Source organism: Patiria miniata, unplaced genomic scaffold, assembly GCF_015706575.1.
Source record: "Patiria miniata isolate m_02_andy unplaced genomic scaffold, ASM1570657v1 HiC_scaffold_10, whole genome shotgun sequence".
In the NCBI taxonomy this organism is placed as follows: domain Eukaryota; kingdom Metazoa; phylum Echinodermata; class Asteroidea; order Valvatida; family Asterinidae; genus Patiria; species Patiria miniata.
The window spans coordinates 2,796,526-2,813,386 of record NW_024037048.1 but is presented as its reverse complement, the minus strand read 5'-3'; the positions used below and the strand labels follow the sequence as shown (position 1 = coordinate 2,813,386).

Sequence of the window (16,861 nt, the reverse complement as noted above, 5' to 3'; positions counted from 1 at the left end):
TGTCCCACATACCACTCGGCCGAATATGTGGGACACAGACGCACTACATTATTCCGTGTTCCACTCGCGCTCGCAAGATAACTAATAATATGTATTGTCAATCCATTTTTCCCATGGTATGAAGGTGGATCATATGAACGAAAGGTCTTTGATGGGGTTTACTGCAAGTTTGTACATGTTTTCATTTTGAATGTTATCTTTTGGATATGAAGTACGTGTACAGTATGTAAGTTAAGGGCCAAATTTGTGCCACAATAAAAATACATGTACACAATGTGCATGTACACGTAGATCATGCAGCCTAAGGCATGGTTCACACACTGCAGAAGCTTGGTAGGGTCCCAATGTACGGTACTTTGTGCAATTATGGTATCTTGGTACATGTAAGCACCTTGCTAGCACTGACACAGCACCGCCATGTGAATCTGACAGCCCCCCCCCCCCCCCCCCCCCCCCCCCCCCCACCGACAAGATTCAATTAAACAATGTGCTATCGGTGGCATGCAGGTAAACTGACCAGGTGAAGGGGACAATGAGTCAGCAAGGGCCAACCAGCACTACATAGATCAGCACTCCGTAGCCACCCCCTCCCCTCCTCTCCCCCCCCCCCCCCCCCCATGGCCTCGTTGTATGGTGGAATGAGCAACGGTCTTATCTTCCCAAGCCAGCTTGATGGGGGGTTTCCTGACAATATAAGGCAATGCAGACACACCCCAATGCAGTGATCACATACAGTATTGCAATCTGGATATCTGGGGAGGGGGGCCACAGAGATCATCCAGGCTAAATGAAGGAGTGCAATGAAATGTACCGGTATTTGAAATATTATGCAGTATATTGTAATGATACCGAATGTTTTATTTATACAACACCTGAATAAATCCTTGTTATCGGCCGGAGCCGTGGGTTGGGACGAATAATTCAACGACATTTGATCAACAACCAACCAATCAGATGACGGGGATTTATTCTTGCATTGTATAAAGATCAATACCCAGGCATGTTACTTTAATTTTATAAACGAGGGACAAAAAGTGACAACAAGAAGTTGCAGGGATGCCGGCGGGTTTTGCCCCAGGGCCAGAAAAACTTGACACGATCCCAATACACCATACATGTACATGTATATGTGCTCATGTCGTAATAATACCGGTAGCATGAGTGTTGAAATTGAATGTACATGTACAATACATACATTCATGTATTGCATTAGCATGGTGATCACCATTGGGCAGCACACGCACAATGATCCAAGACTCAAGAACAAATACAATTCTCTTTTAAACTATCGTTCGCCATACAATTTGAACGACTGCACTCGATCACTGTACACAGTACAAGTCTAGCACGCTGACACGTAGCGCCTAACCAATTTTCTTACTGGCTCATGAGCGATGATAAACAAACACGTAACAGAATTTTCTACTGACTAAAAACGACACATGTGGCTATTTTAATTAAATTTTTATTTTATTTTATTTTTCATGTGCGCAACATGTGGATTTATTTTCTGCGAAGGGCTACCAGATCCCCCCCCCCCCTCAATTTTTTTTTTAAAAAGCTGGAATCCCAGCTACAGCCGAAAAACTGGCATCTCTGGAAGCTGGTTATAAAGTTAAGGTACATGTACATGCAGCTGGATTGGATAGGTTGAAGACTGCAGAACGCAGCCACTTCTGCGTAGGTCTTGATGTTTTTTGCTTTTGTTATGTTTGGGATTTTTATCCATCATTTTATTTATAAATCCCTAACTCCCTATATGGTGTGTGAGAAATCATATTAAATTTGGAGGATTCAGGACTGTTAAGTTGTACAATGAATGTTCCGTGTGCCTTTGGTAGAATTAAACTTTTGACAGATGCAGGTCGGGGGATGAGTTCATTGTTATATTTCCATGGGGAAGGAGTTATCTGAATGTCTTCAGGTAGTCACAATTTAAACCCAGCACCCTGAACTATATGTATACGTAGGAACCTTTCCAAAATTCAAAGGCACATGTCAAGTTCCATACATGTGAGCTGGGCTGTACCTTCTGCAATTTCACAAAATCCTTCAAAACCTCAAGTAGAATTTTGAAAGACCTTGCAGGGTTTAGCCTTACTATTGAAGTCCTGTGTAATATGTATTTCAGACAATGAAGTGTTTTGGTGGGTCCACACAGTACCATTATTATCCTCAGTAATTATGCTACAAATGTATGTAACAGGTAAAGGTTTATGGAAGACAATAAATCCTCAGAAAAGTGGTACTTACGGCATATAGCCCTGCTCTCGTCCGTCCATTGGGACCGGCATTCCTGGTACTGGCACGCCAAAGGGCAACCGGGGCCTCTCCCCTGGACCGTCCAGGTTTTCTGCCTTGACGCGCGGCCTGGGAAATACGGTGGTGCTAAGTAGTGGGGCAACCCTCTTTTACCTGCAGCTGGGCGTCGTTACCACAGTTTTGCAGCAGAGCCACTTAAACTTGTCTTTACCTTCTCAAAGCAACGAGCACGGCAAACTGGTGTTGTACTGTCGTACCCTTGCAATTTTGCAAAGTGCTCTGGCACGCTGAGGGCTATTGACAAGTTATCATCCGGGCCGAGCCTAACTTTATTACACAGTCAAGGATGCTTCTGGCTGTTGGCTGCAACGATATTGAGAGATAGATAATCAAGATTAACGTCAATTGATAGTTTCGTGGGTGGAGGGGATGATTCTAACGATAGTCCTGTGATTGTGAGAGCCAATGCAATCTATCAGCACAGCTCATCTCAAAGAGTGCTTTGGCAGAACAGTAGAATCTTAACGCACATCAATATATTCATTATTAGGCATGACAAGTGGTTCTGAATTTGCAGAGTCATCTCTACATCATGGATTATAACAATATATCTACGCTTGATCACACTGCTACACGACAGATGCATCACTTGTCAAAATTTCTAAATTCAATGGACTTTTCTATTCTGTGAACATATTTCTTGTATAATCAGTTGATGTGTACATAAATACATGTAAATATATCTAGAAACGTTTTATCTGTTTTGAAAGATGTTCAAAACTCCTTTAATAAGATGGGATTTTTGCGGCGGGGTGATGTAAATCAAATTAGGTTTTGCCCTTCACCGACGTATAAACACTGTATACTCGGTGTGTTACCTACCGAGTGAAAGTTGGAAAAAATCACTCGGATGGGACTCGAACCCACGACCTCCTGCTTTCTAGTGCAGATGTCTTACCACTCGACCACCGAGCTAACGGGATTGGTTGGTTGGTTCGAATCTAATGTACATGGCAGCGGGTACCGCATAAACTATAAATAAGATGGGATGGAATAAGCCGTTAGCTCGGTGGTCGAGTGGTAAGACATCTGCACAAGAAAGCAGGAGGCCGTGGGTTCGAGTCCCACCCGAGTGATTTTTTCCAACTTTCACTCGGGAGGTAACACACTGAGTATACAGTGTTTCTACGTCGGTGAAGGGCAAAACCTAATTTGATTCTCTTCCTCGTTTAAATATCTCATTTTCATTTTGACTTTTTTTAAAGGGAATATACATCATTTGCTTTTGCTGTAATTTTCAGAAATGGATGGAATTGGGGGGTTGGAAATATATAGCAAATATAGTTACACTGACTTTTTTGAGGTTTTGGGTTCGAAAATGCTATAAAAACCAAGAAAAACAATCATTTTCCTGTAGTCTGGTTCCCTGACTCCATTTAAGAAGAAACAGAGCAGTTTACATATATATTGGGGAATTGTAAGGTCAGGGAACCAGTCTAGCTGGCTTGTACCCGTTCATAGGTGTGTAATCGATTGCAAACAAGTGCGATGGTCAACTGGGGCCAGTATTTGAAAAAAAGCCAGTTTTTTCCAACGCTGATCGGCCGATCAGCGTTGGAAATTGATACAAAAAACCCACTTTTCTTGAAAATGACAGTATACCAGGTGCCATGATTTTACAGGATGCTTTACACTGTCATTCACTAACAGTCCAGCAAGGTATTTCAAAATGATTTGATAGTTTTATTTTTTGATGTTTGCAAATGTTGTATTTTCCCTTTAAAGAGAAGGTACAACATTTGCAAACATCACAAAACGAAATGATCAAATTATCGCAAAATACCTTACTGGATTGTCAGGGAATGACAGTCTAAAGCATCCTGTAAAATCATGGCTCCTGGTGTGCCGACATTTTCAAGAAAAATGGTATTTTTCCAACGCTGGTCAGCTGTTGGAGAAAACTGGGTATTTTTCAAAAATTGCTCCAATTTTTTCATAATTAGTTATTCCGCATTTTCTTTGCAATTGATTACACACCTGTGAAGAGGTACAAGTCTGCTAGACTGATTCTCTGACCTTACAATTCCCCAAAGTCTATTAATTGCTCCGTTTTATCTTAAGTGGGGTCAGGGAACCAGACTGTAAATACATGATTGGTTTTCTTGGTTTTTCCAGCATCTACAAGCCCAAACGTGAAAAAAAAGTCATTTTAACAGTATTTGCTATAACATACTAATCCTCCAAATCCATTTATTTCTGAAAATTGCAGCAAAAGCAAATGTTGTACATTCCCTTTAAGGAGTACATGTTGTATCTTTCTTTTTGTGCCTTTTTTTTGTGATAATCAGAAATTTGAATAAGAGAATAAATGTGTGCTTGGAAGGTGTTAAACACTATGTTTAAGACTGGTTGGAGTCTGGGATGCTGATAATTACCCAAGTCGAAGCCTCGGGTAATTATCAGCATTCCAGACTCCAACCAGTCTTAAATATAGTGTTTAATACCGACCAAACACATATTTACTCCCATTCATGAACACCTTTTCGGTCAAAAAATCAAAACTTTTTGGTCCAAAAGACAAAACAAGAAAAAATTAAAAATTTCCAACAATTTTGTTAAACAGATATACTTTCTGTTTTTCGAAACATCTAACTGTCAAGCTCGCGAGTATGACGCAAACAACTCCATTTATGGAGATTGGCGCGCGCATCACGCGCACTGCGCGATGACATGCAGATGCAGCTGTGGCGAGTGCGTTGTGAATTTAGGACTATGAAATACTTAGGCCTACTCACTGGTAGTATTGCGCACGCCTTCAGATTGTGAACGTTCAACCAATAAAACGGTAAAAGGTGCTGGATTTCATAGGAGTCCAAAATTCATGCGACACTGGAAAAGTGTATAAGACCAGCCAGCCATGTCTTTATCACCCGTTTAAGACCAGCTCTCGACCAATGGGTATAAACTGTTATGAGAAACGCACAGATAGGCATTTATGAATGTAATGTAAATATAAATCATGTGCGTAGATGCCAATTACAATGTGAAATATCTTTACTGGTTAATGTGATGTGATATATGAATTTGATTTTTGTTTTAATGCATTTGTGGCAGCATGTTATAGTAAGGACTGGATTTGAGGGTCTAGGGTCAACAGCCTTTAGGTCACACCTTGCAAGTCAATCCTAATTAATACAATATGAAAAGAACAGGTTACAAAGTTACCTAAATGACGTTTTACTTGTGTTTTAAGGCAATTCTTCCAACAATGATCTGATCAGAGCTTCAACATCCCAATTTTTCTTTTGATGTAGTTTGCATACAAACTTTTCAATATTGAGTAGCATTTGGGATTTAGATGACAATTTTGCCAAACATGCATGAAATGGTTCTTTCGTGATTCCAAACTTGCTTGCATGAATTTATCAACTACTATATTTCCTCAGTGAAACACAGAAAGCTTACCAGCTGCACATGCAGTTCCTTCCTGATGCTAGAACTACAATGAGAGGAAACAGACCGCTGCAAGAGATAATGGTTGTTGTTTCCAAACAATTGAAAAATAAAACAACCTAAACCAGAAATTCAGATTGACACAAGTGTACGGTATGCTCAGTATGTACATTGTACATGTACAATGTATGCATGTACATGTATAAATGTCAAGTAGAATTTAATTTACAAGAAATCGCCCTGCCTATTACTCCCTGTATGAAACGCCCGAAACTGCAAGAGCACTCTATGGAATCATCAGTTTACGCACATATACATGTATAAAGTTCTCTGTAAACACAATGTAATAAAATGTATACAGTTGCAAGGGTTAAAGTGGTCTGCATGCTTGTGTAACAGATGGGACACTGCCATTTTTTTTTTCAATAAGGCCTGCCAAAATAATCTGTAAGGTGTAACCTTCTTACATGTAGTTATGCAACTCTGCAAACTGTTTGAAGGTACAAATGTACAGTATAAAGTCAAAGTATACACTCTATGCCTATATTTCCAATTACATGTACATGTCAAAAACAATCCATAAAACTATTGAATTCAGTGGCTGTATAGTGACAAAGTAAATTCAGCGTTACAGATGGGACGGCAATACCACTCAATTCTTTTGAATCTGTTCCCCTACATAATTTAATGGTTTTATCACTTTTAAAGTTCATCCCTTTTATGCAAATATTCATTAAACACATAATTTAGTTATTCAAAACATGGAACTGGAAACACCAGCTTATTAATGTTGTGACAGACGGGACGTGACAGAAGGGACATCATTGCATGCTCAATGGATGAAGGCACAATCATCACAGGTACATTGTAAACTGTTATTGAAGGGAGGTTTTCTCTTTCTAACCATACATTTTATGCCATAAATTGTATCTGATGATTAATTGCCATCTTAGAAACAAAAGGTTAGTTACACTGGGCTTCTGTTATTGCATATCGTATAACATACATGTAGTACATGTATACGTACAGTTCCACGCTCTAAAAAGACATCGCACCGCCGCCGGGTGCCAGGAAGGGTAAGAATTTCTGCCCCCTCAGGTTGCTGTGAGGCATCCATGTCCTGTATGTGTTGAGATACATGTACATCTTCCTGTGATACATGCTGTACATGTACAGAAATTGTACATTTTTCTTCACTTTTGTGCAACTCTGCAAACTGTTTGAAGGTGTTTATGTTGCTGTTAGTGCCATTGGCCAGGACATATTCTGACAAATGTTGTTTAACTCTAAAAGGACGGTGGGGGGGAGGGGGGGGGTCCCGCCCCCTGCACTTTTTAACAGTATTTTTGCTAAACAAGCATGCATTCTTGGTTCATTTTTTGATTCGAAATGTCAATGTCCACTCATACTACAAAAGTCTGCTCTGCTGCTTTTTATAATCTCCACAACATAAAAAGTATTAGCATTTATTATCTAGAGTATTTTAATCCATGCCTGTGATTCTAGTCAGCTGGATTATTGTAATGGACAACTTATGGATTGCCCCGTTGTCATATGTCCAAGCTACAGAGGATTCAAAATGCCGCAGCCAGGCTGGTTATGAATTCTCACCAATTATGTCATGTTACTCCTATTCTTAGTGCTTTACACTGGCTTTCTGTCAAGTTTCAAATTGATTTGAAGACTTTGCTGATGATTTTTAAATATTTACATGGCCTTGCGCCATTTACTTTAGTGAACTAATTACTGTCAGAAATCAACGTTGTTATAGCCTCAGGTCTACAGGTGAAGTTTTATTAGAATATCCAAATTAGGCAAAATGTTGTCAAAACAAGGAAACCATGCTTTCATTTCAGCCGCACCTAATTTATGGAATAATTTGCCATCTCATATCCGTAATTTGCACTCACAAAGTCTGTTCAAAACTCAACACATTCCTTTTTTGGAAAGCATGTGGTGATGTGTAATGTGCTTTTAATCTCATCTGTTTAAGTTATTGTTTGTGTCCATATGTACCTTTATGCAAACATGTATTATTCTTCCTCTGGAATTCGGATGTAATTTTTCTGTCTTTTGTTTTGATTTAATTTAATGCTAAATTATCTTATTTATTTAGGAATTTTGATGTAATTTTAATGGATGTTGTGTTTTTGATTTAGATTGATGCCAATTTTAATATCCAAGGCATCCTCAAACAGGCTGGTCCTGTAGAGAGCACAACATAAATTCAATAAATTATTATTAATTATTACTATTCAGCAGACTTTTGGCATTTTGTACATGTATGGATGGGAGGGTAGGAAATTGATTAATTAAAATAACCTATAAAACAAAGAACAATGACAGGACAACCAAGATCTGCTGGTACCCATCATTGTCATGTGCATTACATTGCAGCTAACCACTTACATGCAGGTCCCTAAAAACATGTTGTGTTGTCGGGTAACATCGCCAAAAAAGACAAGTTGGTACGTGGGGAATTATTCTTATTTAATTTTGGAGAATTTTTTGTCGTATGCAGTTCACATTACCTGTGGTGTTAATGTACACATACATACGTGTACATGTACCTGTGCTAGCACGCATACACATTTCCAAAGCAGCAGACTGACTAGACATGGCCTTAATTTGCATGATCATCAGTAACTGTGGCCTGATAAACAACAGCACAATTGCAAAGCTACATGTAGCTTCACAACATCACCTAGACCAATAGCTCTCACTGATCACTTTGCCAAAATTCTCAAGGGCTTTGTCATGTTTGTTGCTTAGTGGACTGTCGAGGAGTTGAAACCTTGCATGGATCATCAACAGTTTGGAAATAGAAAAGGACTCTCAACAACACACTGTTTGATTGATCTATTGCATACTCTGTACAAACATGCTGAAACCAGAAAAGCAACATCCACACTTGTTTTAACTGACTACAGCAAGGCATTCGACCGAATTGACCACAACATTGCAATACAGAAACTGATCAGCCTGAATGTGGATCCATCATTGGTACAATGGATTGCAAACTTTCTCACAAACCGCAAACAATGCGTGCGCTATGTGGGTATGCACATCTGATTGGAGATCCATGCATGCAGGAGTTCCTCAGGGGACACGACTAGGCCCAATTGTCTTCTCTGCTGTCATCAACGATGCCTGTCAAAATTCCAGTGACCAAATACACCACTGGAAATACGTAGACGATTTGAGCTTGGTTGAAACTCGCCTCGCCCATGAACAACCTAGTCTTCAGGAGACCGTTAATACCCTAGTTCAGTGGTCACAAAACAGCAATATGTTTCTCAACTCTACAAAATGCACCACTATGGAAATCAATTTCATGAAGGAGCCCCCAGCATCGCCTGTTATTTACATCAATGATGACGTCCTTGAACAATCACAAACTGTCAAACTGCTAGGGTAACACATCCAGCAAGACCTTAAATGGGACACTCAATTAATCAAACACTTCAACGCGCCAATGGCCGTTTTCACATGTTGCGTGCCTTAAAAGGTCACGGTCTGCCAATTGAAGATTTAATTACTGTCTATAAAGGGTACCTCCGCCCCCTACTTGAATATGCAGTTCCTGTCTGGAATGGTGCAATTTCAAATCACCAACAAAACCAACTGGAAAAAATACAAAAGCGTGTCCTCAAATTAACTCTAGGTGCAGAATACAATGATTACATTAGTGCACTTGATTCAGTTAAATTAGAAACACTGACTGACCGTCGTAGATCACTGTGCCTTGGATTTGCTAGAAACTTGATGTGTAATGAGAACATGGCGCATCTTATCCCACAACCTCAAACGAGTAAAGTGTTACGCCGGTCCAAACTAGTGTCTGAACCAAGATGCAAAACAAATAGATTCAGAAATAGTGCAATCCCGTACTTAATCCAATTAATTAATTCCATGACTTAATTGTGCTTTGGTAAAAGGTAACTTTTGACAGCAGCTCATGTTTTGAGATTTTTATTCATTGTACACTGTGTCTGAGATTTTTAAATGTTAAAGGATAATTTGGATTTTTAAACTTCCTCATCCTAATATCCCAAATTATAATTCCAAATTTTACTGTGGATTCCCATTCCCTTCCCGAATAATGTAGCCTTTCCCTTCCCACATGTCCTTTTCCCCTACCACTCACCCAATTTCTTACTGCATCTTAATGTGTTAAACATGTAATTGTTGATTTGCTATTTTATCAATTTTGGGGTCCTTAAATTTAGCTTTATCATTTCTTAATAGTATAATTGTAATGATTACTTTTTAGTATTTTTAAATTAATGCATTCTTTATATTTAAACCATTGCTATGACGTCACACTATTGTTAAAAGTGTGGATTCAGAACTACGAATCTGTTACGCTGGTCACAAAGTGTGGATTCGGAACGAAGAATCTTTAGTAAAGTGTGGATTCGGAATTACGAATCCACACTTTGAACACGTCGGACAATTGTTCTCCATAAGGAGCATTAACAGGACCGAATGCGTGAAAACTTTCCTTCCAAAATTACTAATGCATCTTCACTGTCAGATTCTCCGCCGTCACTGCAAAATCTACTTCGAGTCAGAAAGAAATCATCGTATGAACTATCCATATGTCGACGGAAGGAGCCAGGAAAAATGTTGCAATCTGACGCCACTTTTTTCTTCATAATCATCTCAATGAAGGTCATTCATTGCAAAAATGATGATAAGACATGAATCTGGGACTGAGAAACATTTCCAATTTTGTTAGGGAATACTTAGAAAATTGTCTTGACTCTCCATATACCATCGCGGAAGTGGCGTCAGGTTGCAACATTTTACCGAAGTTTTTTCATCTCCACTCACTGTTATTGTTAATGCCAATACTTCTTTTGACGCAATGGTTTAAGTCGAAAAATACTCTCGCAAGTGTTGATTCTTAATTTACGAATTCACTCTGCGCTTTGCGCCTCGTGAATTCTTAAATTACGAAACCACACTTTCTCATGTATTCTCCTTAACATATTGTTGCAGCTTCACACAATTCCGCTACAGGTGGCGAGAAAGCTGATTTAATAAACCATTTATCTATCTATCTATCTATCTATTGCAAAAACTGATTAGGCCCCCCGAAAAAGTCTTCGGTTTCTGGTATGGAGCTTGCCCAAAAGTTGAGCGGCGACACAGCTTTTTTTTCCCCTACTTTTTTTCTTCTTCAAATGTCGGCTGATGTTGCAGATGATGACACTTTGATCCCCTTAAAACTCTCAAAAATATCCTTCAGGGTGGAGCTTGAGGTGACCTCAGTAAGGCCATAAGGCTAGAGAATTCTGCACCCACTCAAAAATCAGAGAAAACGGTAATGTCATACCATACAGCGACATCCGACATTGAGCCTGTGCTGCCAGGCTGCGTATTTTTTCCAGGCTGGTCATTATAGTCTGCTCCCTTAAGCCCCTGTCACACTTTTGCGTATCCCAATTCCTTATGAGTTCCTTATCAAAATTTTTTAATACGCAGCCGTACGATCAAAAACGTCGAAATTGTTTGATTACTATGACTTATGTGCGACGCACATCTAGCGAACAAGTAACGACTTCAGCGCATCCACTGAGTATGAGATGCGTATGAGTTGCGTGTGCAGTGCGCAAGTTTGCTATCTGTGCTTTTCTCATAAGTTACTAATAAGTACAATGCGCTGCCCGCTCGCAGGATGAGCGGTACTAATTCGTGCAATACGTCGGCATTTGATATGAGTTCGTTCAGCGTGCGTTGTATCTGCGCTGCAAGTACGCTACATGTATACGTCCATTATAGGAGGTCAGCCTATTACCGCGTATGAACGGCTTATCCCCTATGAACACATAGCGTACTCGTACCGCGCTCGACCGATGCGGGACCGATACACTGCGTATTTATAACTGGGCAATTCCACACCAAAGTGGACATGACACAAAAAATTCAAATACATGTGACTTAAACAAATTTGGCATCAAATGAAAGCTAAAAGTCTATATTTTCAAGATTTGAAGTCGGAATTTTATTTTTTATACATTTCGGTACCAAAAAATAGGATTATGTAATAATCCTGTTTTAATCCTAAAAATGTGATTAATAGTGATATGAAAGTATTCTACCAATAGACACACAAAAATATGTACTAATGCCATCAGTTTCTGTCATGAGAAAGTATTGGTCTTGAAAAACCGACTAAAACTTGTTTTTAACATTTTGCGTAATTTGATTCGCTTCAGTGACTTCTAATATTTCAGCCTTCGAAAATGTCCTTCCGTTACCGAAAAAATACATATTTTTAATTTATTTTTAAAACTTGCAGTATGAATGCATTGAAAGTTATTGTGCAAAGCAAGTTTAGGTAGGCCTTCAATACGACATTATAACTGACACTGCTGTACTTCTCGTTTTTTAATTACAATTAATTAAATCACGTCCTTCCGTTACCAAATTGGTAACGGAAGGACGGTAACGGAAGGACAAATCGTATTTTTATCAAATGTTACGACATTTGCGCTCATGTTTGAAAAATGAAAATCACTGCAAATACATGCATGTATAATGAGCATTGAAAGGACATTCATGTGACCCACCTTCACAAAAGCGGGATAAGCAGGGCAAGGTGTTTATTACAAAGGAAGGCACAGGCATGTACAACATGTACAATGTACATGTACATATATGCCGATGTACCAGTACTTGTACATGTATGGAGTTGTTGCAGAAAATCAAAGTTGCTGCCATCAGCATTCATGGACAATAGAGAAAGATACGAATTCTGTGAAGCCATTCCAGAAGCAAATTAAGTCAAAAATGAGATGGCAGAAAGTACCGGTACTTTGGGGCACTTTCATTCAATTTACATGTGTAAGACATGTGAGGTGCAATCTTTGACAAATTATGCCCAAGTTAACAATTTCAGTTTGGATGTTTATAAATTAATTGTTACTACTCATTGTAATTTGATTTCAAACATTGATTTTAGAGTTCAATTAAAAGCAACACCTAACTGAAGCCATCAGTTCTACCGGTAGATGTTTTTACCTTTAATGTACATGTACATGTAGGCTGGTCGCCCCCCCCCCCCCCCCACCCTTTAGGCAAACCTTTGAACCTACCGGTATTATTATTAAAAGTTGTTGGTGAACATGTAACCAATATACTCAAGAGTTCAAATACTGTGTATTTAAACTTTTAAGGATTGAGGTGATGGGTTTGAAGTCTATTTCTGTAGTAGTCCTGTGTTCGTGAATTATGTGTTTTGGGTTGTTTTCGTTTTTCTTTTGTTATCATTAATTAGCAGGCTTCTATCTTTATCTCAATAGTTTCTTGGGTATAATTATTTATGCCAGGTCTGCATATTGTTGATTTCACATTCAGTTACACATTTCAGCAATTTGTTTCACTTGTATAATTAGTGAAAATTCACATTTTGTTCATGCTATAACTGAGTAAACCTTTTGTCCTTCCGTTACCGTCCTTCCGTTACCAAATTATAATCTGCTTAAAACGTTGTAATTATATTACCGAAACACTTAAAGTCAAATGAAAGGCGGTATAGTATAGATAAAGCTTCAGGGATTCCATTTCCTACCTTTAAAATATAATTGCCCCATAAAATTCACAGAGTTTACGCAAAACGCGAGTAAGTTGGAAAACCCTTGTCCGTTTTACCGTCCTTCCGTTACCGACCTCATTAATATTCATAATTCATAAACGGGAGGCATTCATGCCCCCCAAAAGTGTGGAAAATGAAAGTAGCATTATAGCAATACAATTGTGACATTTGTTTGCTGTAACTATGAACAGTGTCTGTGATACACACATTTGAAATTTTGTTTAATGAGTGAAAACGTCCTTCCGTTACCGTGGAATTGCCCAACTTATGACCTGCATAACAGCGTACGCAGCGTAGTTTTGTGCATGCCCAAAACTATCCAGCGTACTGGGCCGTACCATGCGTATGCCTGCGTACATAAAACTTACACAAAACGATATAGATGCATATGAGGTGCGTATTGTGCGTACGACTGCGTATGAAAAAAATGTCAATGCGCAACTCATAAGGAATTAGGATACGCAGAAGTGTGACAGGGCCCTTACATATTGCGCTAATTAAAAAGTGTTTACAGGTTCCAGATACACGACCATCGCTTCCACACACACATTTGGCTTCCACACACACAATAACAAAAATACAACACTGTCTGCAAATGGTGCCCGACTATTCTGTGCAAAATATATGGGAGCCCAGAAAGGCCACATAAAGCTTATATACTTGATCGTAACCCCATCTAAAAACACGTTAAAATTATGCAGCAGCAGGATTCCAGTCAAACCAGTGAGTTTGGCGGTTTTGAAACATCATTTTACATTGGAAAAAAACCTTTTTAATTTTGTCTACGCATATGGCTACGGCGACACGCGCGAATACCAGAAACCGGAGCCTTTTTTTTTTTGCCTTATCCCCCCCCCCCAAAAGATCAGGGAAGTACGCCAACGAGTTGACTTGGGTACGAGTTGACTGGGTTATAAATTCCCATAGAACTACTGGTATGTAGCCGTGACCAAGCTTGTCAAGCTTGTTCCCTAAATGAGCTTGTGCCTTGTTCCCGCTACCGTACAGCTTAGGCTGATTTTTCCTCAATGATGCCCTTGCTAGTGCTTTGGTTGCACGGATGTACGGACGTACGCCCCACACGCACATTCTTAAACAGCCGTACAAGGTGGATGACAGCCATGATGCAACTGTGGCGAATTCCTTATGTGTTTCTTAACATTTTCGGTTGAATTGGGCCAAGAATTTCTGATGCGCATATAACACAATATCCAATCAAAGCCCGTAAACTTTGACCCGCAACATACATATTCATGTTAGCATAGCAAGAGGTACTATATACACCACATAATGTTCACTCAATAATAATGTCCACAGTCCAGGTATTTCAATCCAACTTTCAAACCATTTCTCCAGTTTTGCTTCCAAACAAATGAAATATGCCGCCCTGTGAATGTATATTTGTTAAAAAATAATGATACCACTTCCAATTTATTGCAAAGTGGACAGCTCAAGAAAGAACGACTTAATGCTGATGTTTCTTGTCGGTGCAAACAGTATACGCCGTACCTGCCCTGTGACATTCAGACAGCGAATGTAGGGAACAGGTCAACTCGTACCCGGGTCAAATAGTACCCATTCAATCCAATGCAGATTCACTTGTTTGTGTATAAGTCATGTCGTACCCACCTCAGTGTACGCATTAACTACAAGAAACTATAGATCATTTTCTACTTTGACACTTTGGGATGGAAATATACGAAGCTGTAATAGGGACATGGTGAAAAATCTCTCCCTGCAGGTAACTCGTACCATGTACAACTTATATCTTGTACGTGTGCGTTATGAATCATAACTCGTACGTACGACTTATAACTCTTACATGTACGTACAACTTATAATATCCCTAACGTACTAATATCTTGCACATACATGTACCACTTATATCTCGTACGCACGACTTATATCTCATACATGTACGTACGACTTATATCTCGTATACGTACGACTGATATCTCGTACCAGTATGTTGGACTTATATCTCGTACGTACAGTGTATGATTTATGTATTTTAACTCGTATATATGTACGACTTGTATGTCGTATCTACGACATACATATAAAGTCAATACCGTACGACATATAAGTTATACAAGTTAAAATTCATATGTTGTACGAAAGTCGTTCGATGACATAAGTCGTGTGTACATGTATATATACAGTGTGAGTCAAAAAAAACTAACTTGGACCCAACTTATCGCCTTTTTAACATTCAGACATGGTCTGGCGATAGTAGGGTCCAAGCTAATCCATGCCGAGCAACACAATTTTGTCCTTGACCCAAAAACCCAACATTGCCCAACAAAAACACCAGATTTCACCCTCAATATGGCCTACATTACTCGATACGCCACCTGAGGTACAAGTAGACATCGATGATTAAGATGGTTGTACTGAAGTTTACTTACGATCCGGATGAAAAGCGAAATTTCCCGTTCAATTCCGAGAGCTCCCCTCGCGATCTTGAACACATTAAATTTCCGACTCATGTTAATGTTTGAATGACGCGATGTGGTCTTCATGCCCAGCGTACATTCCATGGTCCCCGTATCCCAAGTGCGATTCCATTACCGAGTCTACTCATTATCATAATCGATGCATCGCGCGCTCGGTAATAATAATAATAATAATAATAATAAAGTATTTATAAAGCGCTTTTACAAAATAGACCAAAGCGCTGTACAACTACAAGAGAGGACTAGGAAGTAATGAATAAGAAACTTTTAAGACGTTTCTTGAAAATGGTGAGAGATGGGGCGTCCCTGATGTTGATGGGAATAGTGTTCCATAATTTGGGGCCTGCTATAGAAAAAGATTTGTCTCCAAGGGATTTTAAACCTGTAGGAATAGAGAGAAGTTTATCATTTGAAGATCTTAATCCTGGTCTGCCTGGTTGATACAAAGTGAGTAAGTCACACAAGTAAGGGGGAGCATTACCATGTAGGCACTTGTACACCATCAAAAGAACTTTGAATGCTATACGCTGCTGGATGGGTAACCAGTGAAGATTGGTGATGAGAGAAGTAGCATCCACAGTGCATTTGACAGAGAAGATGAGCATGGGGTCCATGCATGTATTTTAAGTGTTTTCAGTTTGGTCCAGATGTCACGGGAAACGGCAGATCTGGACTTCCTCATTGATTTGATTTTTAGAAGTTGGTCCTTGGTATATTGCAGGATTGGTGCAGTTGGGTTGGTGTTATGAGGGCTCTGTGAGTGATCATTTAGAGGGCCAGGGTTCGGGTTAATGTCACCACTCTGCATAAGATTCTGAAGCTGAAAAGTGGATGACGAGTTTTGATAGTACAATACCCTTGATCCGAAGTACTTGGGTTGTCTGCTTGATGAGGTCAGAGATCCAGCTGGAGAAAACAAACCGACAAGTCCAGTATCGGCAGTGGGTGACGCCATCACGATGGTGCATGCAAGCACACACGTTACCAGGGTTGCAAGCATTGTTGCCATATTGTTCAGTGGAATTCAATTTACATAATTTAACTGTGATGAAGATATGTGTGCAAGAATCAGCCGATCTCAGAACAC

At 39.4% G+C, this 16,861-nt stretch overlaps 1 protein-coding gene and 1 non-coding gene across 4 annotated transcripts in view; one reads left to right on the top strand and one right to left on the bottom strand.

The window, feature by feature from the left end:
* Window positions 1–16,861, bottom strand: part of LOC119735410 (LIM domain-binding protein 2-like) — a 65,018-nt gene that overhangs the window by 45,951 nt on the left and 2,206 nt on the right. For all 3 annotated transcript variants that reach the window (XM_038209110.1, XM_038209124.1, XM_038209119.1), the window contains exon 2: window positions 2,254–2,625. In XM_038209110.1, coding sequence (XP_038065038.1) covers window positions 2,254–2,294 — 41 coding nt within the window. In that variant the 5' untranslated portion in view covers window positions 2,295–2,625. The remainder of the gene's footprint in view (window positions 1–2,253; window positions 2,626–16,861) is intronic.
* Trnal-aag lies at window positions 3,326–3,398 on the top strand. The gene has a single exon. It is a non-coding gene; the product is annotated as a tRNA-Leu (tRNA).